This window comes from Stegodyphus dumicola, chromosome 12, assembly GCF_044657685.1.
Source record: "Stegodyphus dumicola isolate Sdum_Otavi_A_Nest chromosome 12, ASM4465768v1".
NCBI classification, from domain to species: Eukaryota; Metazoa; Arthropoda; class Arachnida; order Araneae; family Eresidae; genus Stegodyphus; species Stegodyphus dumicola.
This window is the reverse complement of record NC_140779.1, coordinates 12,298,314-12,315,335: the sequence shown is the minus strand read 5'-3', so window position 1 is coordinate 12,315,335 and position 17,022 is coordinate 12,298,314. Positions and strand designations below refer to the sequence as shown.

The window sequence follows — 17,022 nt, the reverse complement described above, 5'->3', positions numbered from 1 at the left end:
AAATAATTTTACACCACAACTGTTTACATTTGTTATTTTAATAATAATTAAAAATCGTTTCATGAACACTTTTCCTCCATCATAACTTCTGCTTTACACACGATTTTATTTTCAAATGATTGCAAATGATCAGATTTTCATTTTTTCTATTAGTTCCATTTTATCACAAATATATGTGCCTTCACAACAAGGTCTCTACCCCCAAGGAAAAAAAAAAAAAAAAAAAAAGAGAGAGACATAAAAAGGGGGGTGACAAAATTAAGCTTAAAAAATTAGAAATGTCACAGACCATATTTACAGAAAATATGATATTAGATAGCGAAAAAAGTACTTTTGTAAAATGCCTTACCTTAGCAAAGAACCTTAAAAAGGAGATTTTACAAAAATGCTTTTCTTCCTATCTAATTTCATATATATTTTCAAATATGATGGAAAATTTTAAGTAAAAAATAATAATCTAATGATAATATGATACAGAAACTTAAAAAATGTTAAAAATACTTAATCAGAGTGTCTCATACAGCAACATATGCTTAAATCAGATATTACTATATTAAAACTTCATTCATAACAAATGTTTGAAATATTTTCCTCATAAGCCTGCTGAGAGTGTGCCCAAAAGTTAATACAGAGAGTTATCAATTAAATTATTGCCAACAAACTTTAGAAAATTAACATTATCTCTAGATTATACCTAAAAATTTTAGTCACAATATATATTATAAATTTATTTATTTTGTTCTTTCAAGCACATGCACATCATAAATATTTCTTTTAAAATAAAGTCTAAAATACTACTATCTTTTATTTCACATTTTAAAGCAGACCCAGACTTCAACCTAAAGCAAAACCTGTCAGTTGTCAATACATGAACGCTTTTATAACTTTAAAAAAGTGCATATAAGGCATATTTTTAAAAATAACCATATGTTACTTTTTAATAACCATTAAATGTAATTAGTTTCATTACATTTAACTTAAAATCCTTAAATCTAAAACAAAAAATTAAAAATACCTTTTTAAAAATTATATTCATATTTATTTAGACATGTTCATTCTATTCCTCAAGAAAAAAAATCACTAAATCTACTAATATATTATTGAAGCCAATATTTTAAATCACAAAAACTCTACAGGAAATTAAAATCTACAAGTGGCATACACTGGTCATCAAAATTAAAGCATAATGAGAAAAAATATGCTCACTAAGTTAATGTTGCAACTAATGCCCAATGCTGTAACTATTTATGCTATTTAAATACAACTGAGCCCATAACTGCATTTCTATGCACACGTTAATGCCGGAAATATGCAAATTCAGAGACTGACAATGTGGTGTACAATGAACACATGTTCGAATTCCGGTCTCTAGGGCTGTTTAAAGTGAATGTGATTTCTGAGAGTTATCAGTATTCAATACTAATGGCTTAAAGGCATTCATTTAAGTTAAGGTCAAAATTGGCGAATAATTGGTAGGATTTTGAGAGGTCAAACACAAATGGAAGTCGCCCAACACTTGAATATCTTTCAAAGTATCATATTGACAGTTTGAAGCCACTTTTTAAGCATAGGATCAGTTGACTGACAGCCTGGTGAAAAGCAACAACTGTATCAAAAGATCATTTTCTGTTGTTGTCGGCTCAAAGAAATCACGAAGCGACTAGAAGAGATTTGGGTTTAGACCTTCAGGCTGCGACATGAACTCGAATTAGCTGTTCTGCTGCACGAATGCTTAATGAGGTTGGACTGTATGCGAGATAACCAATGGTTTGCAACCCACCCACTCCTGCTTCCAGAGGAGGCCCGTTCGAACTGGTACTGTCGTTAATTTCAATGCAGCGAGGACGACTAGGCCTGAATATCGTTTACTGACGAGTCTAGATATAGTCTGAAGAGTGATTCTAGATATGCTTTAATCTGGAAAGAGGAAAGAACACACAACTTACCTTCCCTTGTCCATGAAATATTCCACTTCCACGACTGTAGTTTGGTGAGGAATCATGACAAATGGTTGCATATCTTTCAAGGAGGTTCTGTAACTGCTCGGAGATATGTGGACAAGGTATTAGAACCCAAAGTTAGACTGTTTAGGGATGCTGTTGGGCCAGAGTTTTTGCTAATGGATGACAATGCTTGGCCTCATTGAGCCTACATGGTGTCATAATACTTGCAGACAGAAGATATCATCACTCGAATACATTGGCCACCTTACTCACCCAACTTGAACCTGATCGAGCATGTGTGGGATGCCTTAAAGCATCAAATTCCTGCCGGACCCTCCAGGGGCTGAAAAGTGCACTGTCAGAAGAGAAGCATGCAATTCCACAAGACTCATACAATTGGCTTAACACTTTGTTAATGTCTATGAAATCAAGATATGAGGTATGCATATCTGTCCGGGGTGATCCTACACCCGATTAGAGAAAAATTTTTCATTTGCCAATTTCCTCAAATTTGGTTTTAATTTCAATACTTTGTGAATAATCAACTGCCAAACATTGTAATTTATGTTAACTAACGCTGTTGTACAAATTTTTATTAATAATTTTTCATTAAGTATTAGTTACATTTTATTTCTGGTACTTATCCTTTAATTCTGATGACCAGAGTACTAATATAAATTTATAAGGCTTTTGGATCTGATTTCTATGAGGAAATTAAAAAAAAATAATAAATAAAATACTCACGTATTATCCTGTTGACTGTGAAATTGTTATAAAGCAGGATGATTAAGAGCCATTTACAGACTAGCATGATCTACCAACAAACTCATAATATCTAAGCTTTCATACGATGTAACCCTGACTGATTCTCGGCATGCCACCTTTAGCTTTTATGAATAAGGAAATACATTAACTGCAAGTGCTGTATTTTTCTTATATTTTGAAAGGGGAAACAAAGATTAAAATTTGGGGCCAGAACAATGACCAGTGAATTATTTTCAGTTATAGGACCTGTCCATAAAAAGGCATGATATGGTCAGCTGATTACAGCTGACAAAACAGCAATAGAGTGTAACAATTACCTGTACAAGTTTGCATTTACAGCATTCTAAACAGAGATTCTGCTAAAATTGAAGGGTCTAATAAAGCAATACAAATAAAAGAAAGCCTTTTTAACAAAGCACACACACACACAAAAAAAAAAAAAAAAAAAAAAAGCTTGAATACTATTAATTTATTCAAAAAAAGAGGCATCATTTCCTCCAGAATTCCATAGGAAAAATTGCAGCTTTGGTGGAATTTCCCCCAAATTTTACATTTAATGGGATTTAAAGTACAAATAAATAAAAAAAAAAGTAAATTATAGATAGAGACAAAAATATAGATACTCTCTGTTATGAGGACCAGATTCAGAAATGTATGTACGTATGGATGTATTTATGTATATGTAGGTATGTGTGTAGTGTATATGTGTATAATTCATTTATGAATTACAAATGTAAAGATTATAGCCCACTTTGCAAGTTTAAATTCTGAATTAGATAAAGTCAAGTGCAAAATGCATGATTTTCCTTTTGCAGATCTAAATTCTGCTAAATATGGTCTTTTAATTTCTAGCTTGATAATTTTAGCTTCTTATTTCAAGGCACCAAAATTTACAAACTTAAAAAAAAAAATTCAGTTTAACCATAACTTACAAGAAAAATTTGCTACGTTTTCTCTCCATAATATTTTTTTAAAAGTTTTTTTTTTTTTTTTTTTTTTTTTTTTTAAGACAGGGTAAACAAGCCTTTTACTGCAAGGTGCTTTAATGGAAAGATAAGGGCCAGAACTTACTGATCTACATACAATTGGCTAATCTTCAGTGTCAGCAACACCATGAATATGCTGGTTTACTTTTAAAAACCATTTTTCTTATCCCTCTAAAAAAATTTCATTTAAAAAAAAAATTCCATACCTTATAGTTTTTAAGAAATTTCCGTAGAAATTATGAAGAAACCATAATAAGTGGAGTCTATGCAGAACTGATCACTGCCTTATCAGCAACAACAAATATCAACACCAAAGAGAGAAATGTTTTACATAACACAGCAAAAGTGACATTTATATTTGTTTCAGTCATTCTGTCTTTACTTTCAAAACTGGTTTTAAATCACTGCTGTTCATTACAAAACTTTTCAGCAGTTTCAAACACATTAATTTTAAAACTGCAGTTTATCTATAAAGATTTCTGAAACAACACTGTGTAGTTTCAAAGGGCCGCATTATGTAAAAACAATATTTATTTTTCTTCAATTACTCATCCTAATATCTTTGAAACTTTCATAGTTTATAAAGCATTAACATTTAATTTACTAGACTACTACAAATATATAAAGTAACATTACTATAAATATAATAAATATAGAGTAATATTACTTTACAACTAATATCAGACCAAATAGAAATTTTTTTTCTTAGGGTCAGTAATATTAAATTTTTAACTCATAACACCAAAAACAATATATATATATGTGGGAAATCACAACGTCCAATGCTGAATTAGAATTTCCCGTTATGACGTCATCAGTATAGCATCACCCAGCGCAGTAAGAATCATCCCAGACAGCGCTGAGACCTGGTCGAGAGTGGAGGGCGGACGTGAGCAGACGGCTCATTCGTCTTCAAGAGTTTATGAATTTAGATTGTGCTTTTGATGTTATGCCTTTAGGTGTAAAAGGACTGTTGGTGCATCATTATGTTAATCCTGCATACCGTTAACTTCATCTTTATTTACTTTTTCTTAATTACTTTTATTTCTTTATATTAAATAAACCATTTAAATATTACTTCGTGCTCTCATGCTGTGAATTAAGTCAAATTCTACATATATATATAGGGCCTTCCACATATCATTTTTATATTTTTCAGATGTCTATAAGAAGAAGCAAGGTGGTAGTTGACAAAAAGGAAAATTTTAAAGTTCTTCCCAAAAAGATATATATTTTTTTAGCAGTACCTTATTTGACGGCATATAAGACGCACCCTTATTTATACGGCCACACACAAGGAAAAAAAGTTTCAATAGCGTGGTTTCTTTTAGTTCTCACGTTTCATAAAAGCCAAATAAACAATTATTGAATGCAATTACCTTCACGTATAAGACTGTGTCCTCACGTATAAGACTTTGAGACCAAGTTTAGGAAAAAAAGTGCGTCTTTTATGCCGTCAAATACGGTATTTGGAAAGCTTAGAGAATTGGAAAATATTAGTTTTTATAACATGTTATTGCCATGGGAATGCATTGCTGAATTTGAAAAATAAATATTAAATCAAGGATATTTTAAGCCATTACTACCTAGCATTTGGAACATAAAAGCTGTGTTGCCCTTTTATCAGTAATGCCCCTCCACAGAAAATAACCCAAACAAATGGTGCATGCTTCCAATATCTACCACTAAAAGAAGTCTTACTGAGCAGTAACTAGATAGAATACATCATATTTTACAGCAATGCAACCTTTAAGTAATTCTTACAAACATCTGTTTCCCCCCCCCATAATTTTGTACTTGCAAGTTAGTTTTATTGCCACATATTAGTGTGTTAAATAATACATTGTGCATATAAAATATATAAATAGATGAAAAATACTCAAAATAAACTTACTTAACACCATTAAAAGTGACTTCTACTTCTTCACCTATAAAATACCTGTCTTTCACATACATAAACACATCATCACACATATCATTTAAACGTGTACGTTGAGTGAGAGAAGCAAGATATAAAACTGGTTTTTTAAGAGCATTAGGGAATGTTTTCAGGCTATGACGAGCTGCTGCTTCTGATTCCATAGCTTCCTGAAAAGTCAAGTTAGGCTTTCCAGTAAGAGCACAAGTCCACACCAAGCTGTTGCACAAGATAACCCGCTCAAAAAAGGGTCTGAAAATACAAAAACAAAAAATATCAGGAGCAGAACATACATTTTCCTTCAATCCGCTCTTAAAATGTTCAAAAATACATTGCCCCATCAAAGGCCATCCCCTATTAAATTATATAAATACACAGAATATAAAAATGTTAGGTACATACATATATTAATTATAACAGTACATAGCTTAAGAAAAATTAAATGCACAGAAAGTATGGTTTATATTTGTAAGCTACTAAGAACAATGAGTGAAACAAATGCATGCCAAATCAAGCTTACAAATAGGCAATAATATGCTTTTGATTGTTTTCAACATTTTTATAACAATCTAATGCTGCATTTTGTCAAATTTTTAATAATTTTGACTGTTCAAAAAAAAAAAGAATTTCAGCATTTTATAAATGACAAAGGAAAAACAAATTAATATAAAAAAAAATAGGTTTAGCTATCAAAGCTAAAACATACATGCTGAATCATCTGGAGAGTTCGGGAGTTTTTTTTCTTTGATAAAAAAAAAAACATGTGAAACAGTACAAAGAAATTTCATAGAATTACGTAAGTACCATTTTGTTTTATGACTTTTGTCATCTCTCCAGCAGCTGGAAAATTTCTATTCATAAAGACGCTTCAAGGTGCTGTTTTCCTGACTCCAGGCTGTTTGGAACTTTGAAGTGAATTGAAGAAATGAAAAGTCTGAGGAGACAAGGTCTGACGAATATGCAGGAAGCGACACAAAATATCCCAGCCATTCTCAGCAAGTCTTCAAAACACGAGGCTGAGAATTACAATGATGAAACAAGGACAGACACTTTGCATCAATTTATGCTTTTAAAACCACCAACTGGCAGAAACTCACAGCATCCAAACACAACTCCTTTGTAGTCCCACAATACTTCTTTTCAGCTAAGAATTATATACTGAAGCTCAAGCAAGCATATTCTGGTACGTAATAAAGTTAGAAATAGTTGGAAGCTAACTTAAAGAATATTTTTGTGCCTTCCATTTAGCTCTCTGGTATCTATCCCACATAACATGCATTAACCTTCTGCACATGGGTGAACAGTTCAGCAGGTTTAACTATGGAAACTGAACAAGATTAAATACACATCTTCTTAAATGCACCTGTACCCACTAAAAACATATGGCAACCCCACCCCCAAATGGAGGAAAGTTTCAGAAGTTTCATTTGCCTTAAAGATCTACTAAACCCTTTCCAGATGGGCCTCCCATCCATGCATCAATGGAGAATGAGCTATAAGGGATGGGTGATGCATATAGATATTTTAAGCTGAACCATTTTATTAAGACCATTAGATGCCTCTCTCCTATCCATTACTTTTGAACAGAACAGAGTTTTAGATTCCTGACCTTCAATTTGATTACATTCTGCCTAACATTGGTGTCAGTGTTGCAGGAGAGCAGAGTAATGTAAACGAACAGAGCTTGGCTCTTTAACTCACCACAACACAAACATTTATGTTTCTGATATCCCTTTGCAATTTTTTTTTTTTTTTTTTTTTTTTTGTCTATTCTGCAGGGTGTTTTAGGTTTACTATGTGGGATTCTGTTATAGTCTGTGTTGCTTTTATTGACCTCTCTTTTTATTTCGGAAAGCCTTATTTACCAGAGGAAAGATACACTCACATGGTAAACGAGCCAATCAGCAACATTGATGAGAGCAATGATTCATTTACTAAAGCGTAAGAGATTTCTAGTAATTCCCATATGGGCATTTTATCTGAGATTGAGCTCACTGAGAGCCTGCCTTCCACTTGCAGTGAAAGATTGTGCTACTTTTTCTTGTAAATAATCTTTATTGTATTTTTAATTAAAGTTTATTAATATATTTTACCAAATAAAATTTTGTAATAATTTGACAGTACTTCCAAAAATTATTCCTCAAACTAAGCAATTTATATATATATATATATATATATATATATATATATGCAAAGTTGTCGGAAAAGATTATTAAATGCTAATTTTAACATGTATGATCAACTTCAGTAGTAATCTAAAATGGTACCAAAAATTATTACATTACGATTTAAATAATTTTAGCTCAAATGGAAGAGTTAATATAGTCTCAAATTGGCATTTTGCATCAAATCACTTTAAATATCTGAATCAGTTTTCAAATTGTTGCCCTGCATTACATTTGAAGAAATTATATAATGAAGAATCTACATAATGTATGTATTGCACTGTGAAAAAGCAAAGGTACCTACAATCATCAAATTTTGAATAATATAGTCCTCCACCAGAACATGGGCACCTGGAAGTCCGAATTTGGAATTTGCTTAATTGTTTACTTCATATTTTGTAAAACTTCAATGAATTTTGATTAAAAAACTGAACAATTTCAAAGCCAGCAATGGCAACACTGTAGGGAATAAAACATTTCTATTTCCAACATACGACACAGCCTATCAGAAATTCTAAAGATTTTTAAATGCGGCATCAGCGCAAATGCTTTCAAAATGTGTTTGTCTGTAAATGATAAAAATTGCCGTTTGGGTGTAATATAAAATCTGATAGCTTCCCCCCCTCTAAAGTTAGGCATAGTAACACGAAATAACAATCTTGCACGATGATTCCTTTCAACTCCTATCTGTCCTGCAGGAACATTTTAAACAAAGGTGTGCGATCTGGAAAGGGTTAACACATAAAATGACTACAATGAAACATCATTCTGCAGAGGTAATTAGCCAAATAATCAATGACAGCAGATAGTCTAAATAAAAACAGTTTTAAAACAAAATTTATAGCTATGTGAGAATTACATGGGCACCTGTATTACTGAGGATTATTTACTTCACTAAATTTGTGCTTTGCATTTGAGCTGCACCTGTAAAGAGGCTGACTCTTTCTTAACATCTGTTAAACTATTTTTACAAAGAGATATTCTCAAGAGTCCTTTTTAGTACACAAGTTTACACATATGCCCGAAGTGGGGTGGAATTCAAATTTTCTTTTAGCAGATTAGTATTACATACTTTTTGTTATTTTCGTAGAATGAACCGAGGGCACCATAAGAATCGCTCAAGGAACACCTGCATCCTCTGTGTTCGACATGCTGGATATCTTTGTACATTTTGGGGTCAGAGTAGACAGAAAGGTACTCCTTGTATTATTGCAAAGTTGTTGTTTCATTTATGGTAGCCTGAGTAGTTGAATGTTACGGAAACCCTGTTATGACATAATCAGTTGCATGATTGCGGTAAATTTGTAAGGGTTTGTGGTGTGTGTTGGTTAGGAAATACATTGCCAGTTTTGTGGTTTAGACAGTAAAGTGCCTGGATGTGGTAAGATTAACTTGAAGTTTCTGTACGATTTGGAAAGAAAGGGGAAAAGAGCCTTATTTGGTGTGCAAATGAAGGTTTACTTAGCAGCCATTATTAGGTATCCCGTTTACAGGACGGAAATGCGTATGGTTGAACGTAGCTACGGAGGATAATTTTGACACTTATTTTGTGAATTTATGTGGTGATGCCAGTATAGAGGTTCTAGTTCAGATAATTTTAGGAAGTTTTTGGATGCTGTTATGGAATGTTGTTTGACTGAAAATGCGTTAAAGTGGATAGTTCCTATGTGTAGTACAAAGATGAACTTCTTTTTTATGTTATTTCATTGTTTGATTTAAAATGTAGTTTATTGGGATTATATATTTTTTTGTTAGCTACTCCTTTGACTTTTTAAGTGAATATAGTTTGATGTGTACATGGACAAAGTCAAGGGAGTGTGCAAAGCCTAGTTTATGCAATTTTCTGATTTTTTTAAAACTGAAAATAGGCTGATGTGTACATGGACACTGAGTTTGTGCAATTCTTTGTCTTGTTAATTTGGCTTTGTGTAGCGGTGATTTTTGGCGCAAAATCGCTGCTACACAAGTAAAAATAACAAGTCGAAGAATTGCACAAACTCGGTATCCATGTACCGCCAAAAATTGCCAAGGGGTATCTGTAAATATACTTTTACCTCTTTTTGTACCAGTGACTGCTATAACAATGTGCTGAGTTCAAATCAAGAAAGCATGGGTATTTGTAAATGCTTAGTGTCTGCAAGCTGAAAGTCCTTTTAAGATGTTGATGGTGGGGAAAAGAGGGGTGAGAAATTTATACCAGCCTCTAGGATATTCATCATCAAAGCTGGGACAGACCCCTAAAATACTAGTATCTTAAGGAATGCACATATGCTGGCTGTGCTTTTGTATCTGTACTATTACGCTATGTTGCCAGGTTATTTATCAAGTACATTGCCTGCCATTTCAAAAGATACAAGATCTTTACTTCAACAACCACTTAAACTGTTAGCTCTTGGAGCACTGCCATTTAAAATTCATCTTTCAAATTATTGTTGCTTAACAAACTGAGTAATTAAAAAGAAAGGTTCCTCTTTTATGTTACTAATAATACAGCTGATAATTTTCATAACTATTCACACAATAATTTAACTCTTTCGCATCGAGAGAAGACCAAATCAGTTTTCCGCAAACATCGCAAACAGACGTGTGTACGAATTTCTCTTGGAATGGATTTCCTTCCCCCATGACAAGCAGAATGCTACAGTGTTAATAATAACATACTTAAGTAAAGCGACAACTTCTTTCTTGGATGCTTTCACCATTGTGAGCAGTTTCCCTTTGGGACAGGATTGCAACTTGCACCAATAGCTAAAAATTTACAGTAAACAAAGGAAAGTGCATTAAAATAACAGAACTACTTTTAGTCGCTTTAAAAGAATAATTGACATGTCATTTAACAACTCCTTAAAGCAACGAGGAACGCCCTAAAGTGTTGGGGAAAAGAACTAAATAGAAAATTATTCAGGAGTTCGGGTGGCCTGCTGATGTCTGAATGGTCAGGCGTTTTGGATGGTTTTGATGCGAAAGAGTTAAATCAATTAACCCCTTCGCACTGATTGTCACGTATACGTGCCAGCAACGAACACACTTATCTACCGGCCGACACGCAGGCGTGCCAGAGCATTGTTGCATTCTCTACCGACTGTACTCAATTTGTATTCCTCAATTCATAAGGGTACTATGATTTATTAAAACTTATTTGCAGTAACAAAGGTGAGCTATTATTAGTCTATGTAAAATATTTGCGCTATGTATTAGACATTTTTTTCTCTGCAGAATACATGTTAAAATCTCTTCTACATATATCAACCAATTGAAGATAATAATCTGAATTACATAATGAATCAATTTAAAAAATTTTAAAGAAATTATACTTAAATTATTTTCGATAATAACGGAGATTGCATATTATTAGTTACATTTTACATTCCGACATTTAGAAATACATTAGCAAGCACTGGACAGGTTAATTTAGAAAGTAATGAACACATTGATACATTTATACTTCACATAAAAATTGTGAACCTTTTATAAATTACTCATATTTCCTCTTACAGAAGAAAAATAACTACCAAATTTTATATGATCAATAATCTCAAATACATGAAAATACTACCAAATTTTATATGGTTAAATTTGGTATAAAAAATAACTACCAAATACATGCAAATATTTTTCTTTCCCTTTAAACTTCACATATCAATACGATTTTAAATTGCACTAAAACATTTGCATTATACACACAGGAAAAATAAAAAAAAGAATTTTGCAGTAACGAAATGCTCATGACTTTGAATTACAACATACCGCATATTATCTTAATATTCAATTCACAGCAAAATTTGCAACATATTACACATTTCATTTTAAAAAAGATTGACAAGTATTTCAGTCAACTACAAAAATACAGACATTTAATGAAAACAGTGCAAGTTTAATTACAATTGCAGATAAATGATAAAAAAAAGTTATACATTAAACAATTAGTACTTTAATGATAAATTAACATTATTTACTTTATTGACGACATACTTTTAATTGAAGTGACTATATTAAGCACATTTCCCCCTTCCTTTTGCATCAAAAATTCTCCTAGAGTCATATGTCATACATATTAAATTTTCACGAGATTTTAATTTCAATTTAAAATTTTAAGATAAATGTTTTAGAAATTACAAATACCGTTTACATTTGAAAAAAATTTACACAAGCTCCTTTTTTCGCTATATACACCGAATTAATTAAGAAACTACTTCAAGTGGAGAGCAAAAAAAGTCAATTAAAAAACGGGTTTTTGCTTTTTCAATAATTGCATCGAAACCAACTAATTAACATACTATTGTAAAATTTACCCACATGTACAGTTAAAAATAATGCATATGCAAAAATGAGTACAATATGAGAATTATCGTTAAATCTCCGTATCACAATTAGAAATTTTTTTAGTTACCATAACATCAAATGATCGGTATTCATCGTTTATCTAGAAATATATTAATTCAAACCTACTACAGTTAAGCCTATCGAATACCAAGAAGATTAATGTATAGACAAACACACGAAGACTGTTACACAAACAAACATAAAACAAGCTTTATTACAGCATAAATACTTTTGTCCACAACAATTAAATGCAAAATATTTAATGATATTAACACGCAATATCAATTACCCACACTGCGTAATTCGAAATAATGACGTAGATAGGTTAGAAGACAGTACTTACTCATAATCTCGGTATGCTTCATGTGTAGCTTTACAATAAAATAAAACTTCATTTGGATCTAAATCTTTCGGTGCTTTTCTTCTTTCAAATGCTTTCCTCTCGTATAGTGGCATTCTTGTACACTTGAAAGAAAGGTTCTAATAATGAAACAGCAGATCACAAGGTAAGAAAGTCAAATGGTACACACGAAGGTTCCATTAACTCTTTTCAGAGCTCACCTAAAATCAAAAAAACTAGCCAGCCGCAACGGCATGAATCTTAGTATAATATATAAATATATTCTGCCGGTGTCTACACGTGAGTATAAATTTGAACATAAATAAATAAACGAAACAGTCCAACAGATCCACAAAATAATTTAACATTTACAATAAAACAAATTACAACATACACTTAAATCACATTAACAGCTTTCGCGGCAACAGACTGCACTGCTCCTAATGCCAGTTCCGACAAGTTCAGTACTTTGACTTCATCGCACAGCAAGATGAGTTGAGAAGTTTCTGCATTAATTTTTAAAGTTGTTTGACAACTTCAAACTTCTGCTATGAATATCCCTCGTGGATACAATAATATCTTTGTTTACCACTTACACAGTTAACAGATCTTATTTAAAACGTTTCGAATTACATTTTTCATTTATTTTGCAGGGTTACTCTCCTCAAACAGAATTATTATTACAACAGTGCGCATCGCTTCTAATTTATCCCATAAAATGATTATCGTGAAGAAAAAGAGAACAGTAAAGGTCAATAAAATCCTAGTAAATAAAAGGTTAGCAAATAAAAGGTTCATAATGCGATTACTAGACGGTACATAAACAATTTAACAATTTTTGTAAATAAAGTTTGAAACAGTCAAGCTCAAACATCTTTAATTATGATACAAATGTTGCGTTAAAGCAAAACAACTCGCTTTGAACAAAATCGCATTAAAACATCTTCAACCATGCTGTAAATTACCTGATACGGATCAACTGCTGAAAAAATAAAAATGCAGATCATTAAGAAGTGCGGATACAGATAAAAATAGCTTGCAAAAATACTTCTTATGTGAATCTGCAGTGATCTTGAGAGTTAAATGATAGTATTATATAGCAATTCGAATATCGAAATAAATTGTTGCACGGGAGCTCTTTTGGAACATCGATATGTTACTCGGCTGCCACATAATAGACCAGGGATTGAATTCCATAATCATTTTCATCTTCAAGGGCATGCGAAATATGTGCGCTGCTGGGCTTCTCATATACATTTAAACCAATTTAAATTCTTAACAAATACGTATAAAAGTAAAAAAATAAAAAAGCAAATTTAAATTCTAAAAAAAGAAAAAAGCCAAAATAATTTAAAATAATTTAAAAATATGCAAACAGGTAAAAGATTTAATTCTCGAACTAATCTACAATATCATTTAAATTCAGAAGCATAAGCAAATCAAGTGCAAAATCTATCCATGAAAATAAATCTACTAATTTAATAAATTAAAATTAAATTAAACAATTTTTTTTTAAAATGCATATGTGAATGATCGTAGAGTAGCAGGAGACAGACTTATCAAGGGGAAGTTGCCTCCAAACCAAACTCTCCAATCATTCAATTCGTGTTTCGTCATTCATGCAGGCAAGGGTAAAAGTCAAACCCAAAAGTAATTCCAATAAAGTGGTACCATTAGAATTTAACATTTAAGAATTAAAGTTCAAAAAAGAAAATACATATATATATATATATATGTATGCTAAGTAGCCCCAAGCGAGCATACCACCACGTGATCACTACAATGGTGACCCGGAGAACTACACATTCTTCCACATTACAAATATTTTCGTAAACGAAAGTAACAATTAACTTTAAATTACGTCAACATTTTGTTTTGTTTTGTTGTTGTTGTGGAGGTGGTGGTTGAGATTTCCTAGATCTCCAAACAGAAAACTATGGAATCAGACCAAAAACACATGAAATATAAAATAACATTAAACGAAAGAAGGATAAAATGAAAACACAGTACAAATAGCAGAAATAACGTATGTACAAAATCAGTTTTATGATCCAAAATTTAAAATTTAGCATCTAAAGAGGAAGGGCAGATGTAAAAATGTTTAGGACTTTTAGTCAGCAATTTTAACATTTGCTTCCACTCTTACCGAAGGCAAGTTTTTCTTCTATTTCAGCCAGCGGGGAATATTTGAAATACTACAGTAATCGTATAATCTGTTATCTACGGAGACATATTTTTATGGCATGATTTTATGGCATTAAGCAATCAAAACGGCTTTTGAAATTGCATACAACTGCGATTTCTTAGACGATTATTTCGATATAGGTACATGCAGAAGCAATACTAGCACTTGCACATTCAAACAGCAGGTATCGTCGGGCCTTGCTAACTGCTAGTTATCGCCTTGGATGAAATTCTGAGGAAAATCACTCTGGGATGAGGTCCGAAAGCCACCTACCTGTCTTCCCCTACCACCAACCTCTGGAGAGGATTTGGCTTGCAGTGTATTTCAAGTATCTGTCTGCCATGCAGATACTATATGCTTATCCATTATTATATGTAAAATAAATCCCAAATTTGGAATTTGTTTTACTATCAATTTCATATTTTGTAAAACTTTAACGAATTTTTGATTAACAAACTCAACGATATCAAAGCGAGCAATGGCAACACTCTACGGGGGGGGGAACCTTATCTCCAGCGCGTGGAACTGTGTATCGGAAATTTTAAAGATATGCTCATTTTAAAATTATTTTGCTACATTGTTATTGAACTAAATTTTATGCTTGAAATGCAAAGAACATGATATTTAATAAATAAAGGTAACACACAAAACGTTAAAAAAATTGCCCCTTTGGACGTAATTTAAAATCTGAAACATTTCAGATTTTTTTTTTAAATTTTCATTTATTTATTTATTATTATTATTTTTTTATTTTAAGTCAGAGACCAAAGGGGTTTGGTCTCTGAAGGATTATTGTTTTCGTTTTGCGATTTTGCGTTTGTTCACTATAAATGTCCGTTTCGCTTTTCAAACTGTTTCAAACAATGGTGTTTTTTATCTCCAGCGCGCGAGACTCTGAACCAGAACATCTAAAGATAGGCTCAATTTAAAACTAACTATTTTGCGATGTTGCTAACAAACTGAAATTTATGGTTTAAGTGCGAAGAACATGATATTTAATAAATAAAGGTAAGACACAAAGCGTTAAAAAACGCTCCTCTGGATGTAATTTAAAATCTGAAACCCAAGAAAGAAACGCTTGGGGAACTACTTAATTTATAGCAACCTATTTTCCTTTCCTTTTTTTTTCATTGCAGACGAGAAGAAAAAAAGTCATCGTTAATACTTTCGAATAATTTTAGCAAACTGCGTAAATCATATTTGGCGTTATCATCGCTTATAACAAATATACTAAATTTCAAAACGCGCCAATATGTTATTTCCCGTATATCTGAGGAAATTTTGAATAAAGAACTCGAAATTTTTGCAGGTATGCTTAGAAATACATCTACTTAAGATGATGTTAAAATTTTTATAGCTTATAATTGAAAATTGTTTACGAAAAATTTATAAAAATAATTTAAAAATACAAATTAAAAAAATAAATCATAAAAAAGGGCAAATTTTATTTGGAATGAACCTAAATTTCGAAATGTGATAGGAAGAATAAAATAATATAAATTTTGAGAGCTAATTTTTAAAAAATTACTCATGCGATTTTTACAAAACTTCGCAGCTTGGCATAATTTGAGTCGTAGAATCGAAATATGGAAAATATTGGTATGTTATTTCAGTAAAAGTTCGATTTCGTGTCAAAACACCTATGTTAGAATAATGCTAAGCCCATCGCACATCGCGCAGCAGCCTTACAGGTCCAGGGTTCGATTCCCGGGCTGGGCAAGATCGACTCAGTCTTTCATCCCTTCATTTTCATCACTTGGGTAGATAAAATGAGTAATAAGTTTGTTTGGGGACTAAACACTGGGAGGGGGGTCCTGCGACAAGCTGGCCTCTTGTTCAGGGCATATGCTTAAGTACCCCGTGGCCCACGATCAAGAAAGCAGATTTCGGGCACTGCAGGCCTTTTCCCATTAGGCTGCGTTCAGACGGCGGCGTATAAGGCATAGAGGCATAGTCATAAGGGCATAAAGTATGGGAGTTCCGTTCACACTTGCGAGAACGGGGTGAAAGCCGTGGCCAATGAGAGAAGCTAAATTTGCGCATGCGTGGATGTGTCTACAACTTTCCCGCACTGTTCTCCTGTTCGATTGATTTCCCGCGTTTTCTCTGCTTGTATTGTTTAAGCTAAGCAGAGCTTATCCCAAACTCGGTCGACTCTTATCCCAAACTCGTTGTAAAGTTGAAAACTTTGAACCCTATGCCACGAGCCCTAAACCAGATTTTGTGACGTAGCACAGACTGGTTGCCTTGGCAACGGAGCTCGTCTTTAACCACTTATGCCCTTTACGCTCCCGTCTGAACGGAGCTTTAGGGCTGTTACGCCACTGAGTTTAGTTTTAGTTTTTAGTTTATTTTAGAATAATTGTATATATAAATGTAATATATATCCTAAGTCAC

The 17,022-nt window shown here is 32.5% G+C and overlaps 1 protein-coding gene across 2 annotated transcripts in view; it reads right to left on the bottom strand.

Annotated features, from left to right (window-relative positions):
* Acf (ATP-dependent chromatin assembly factor large subunit) overlaps positions 1-12,890 on the bottom strand; it is a 102,953-nt gene extending 90,063 nt beyond the window's left edge. The window contains exons 1-2 of one of the 2 annotated variants that reach the window (XM_035350113.2): positions 12,444-12,890; positions 5,589-5,864 (exon numbers count right to left, since the gene is read on the bottom strand). In XM_035350113.2, coding sequence (XP_035206004.2) covers positions 5,589-5,864; positions 12,444-12,556 — 389 coding nt within the window. In that variant the 5' untranslated portion in view covers positions 12,557-12,890. The remainder of the gene's footprint in view (positions 1-5,588; positions 5,865-12,443) is intronic. The other variant, XM_035350111.2, reaches the window with a different exon arrangement.
* Positions 12,891-17,022: the final 4,132 nt, after the last annotated feature.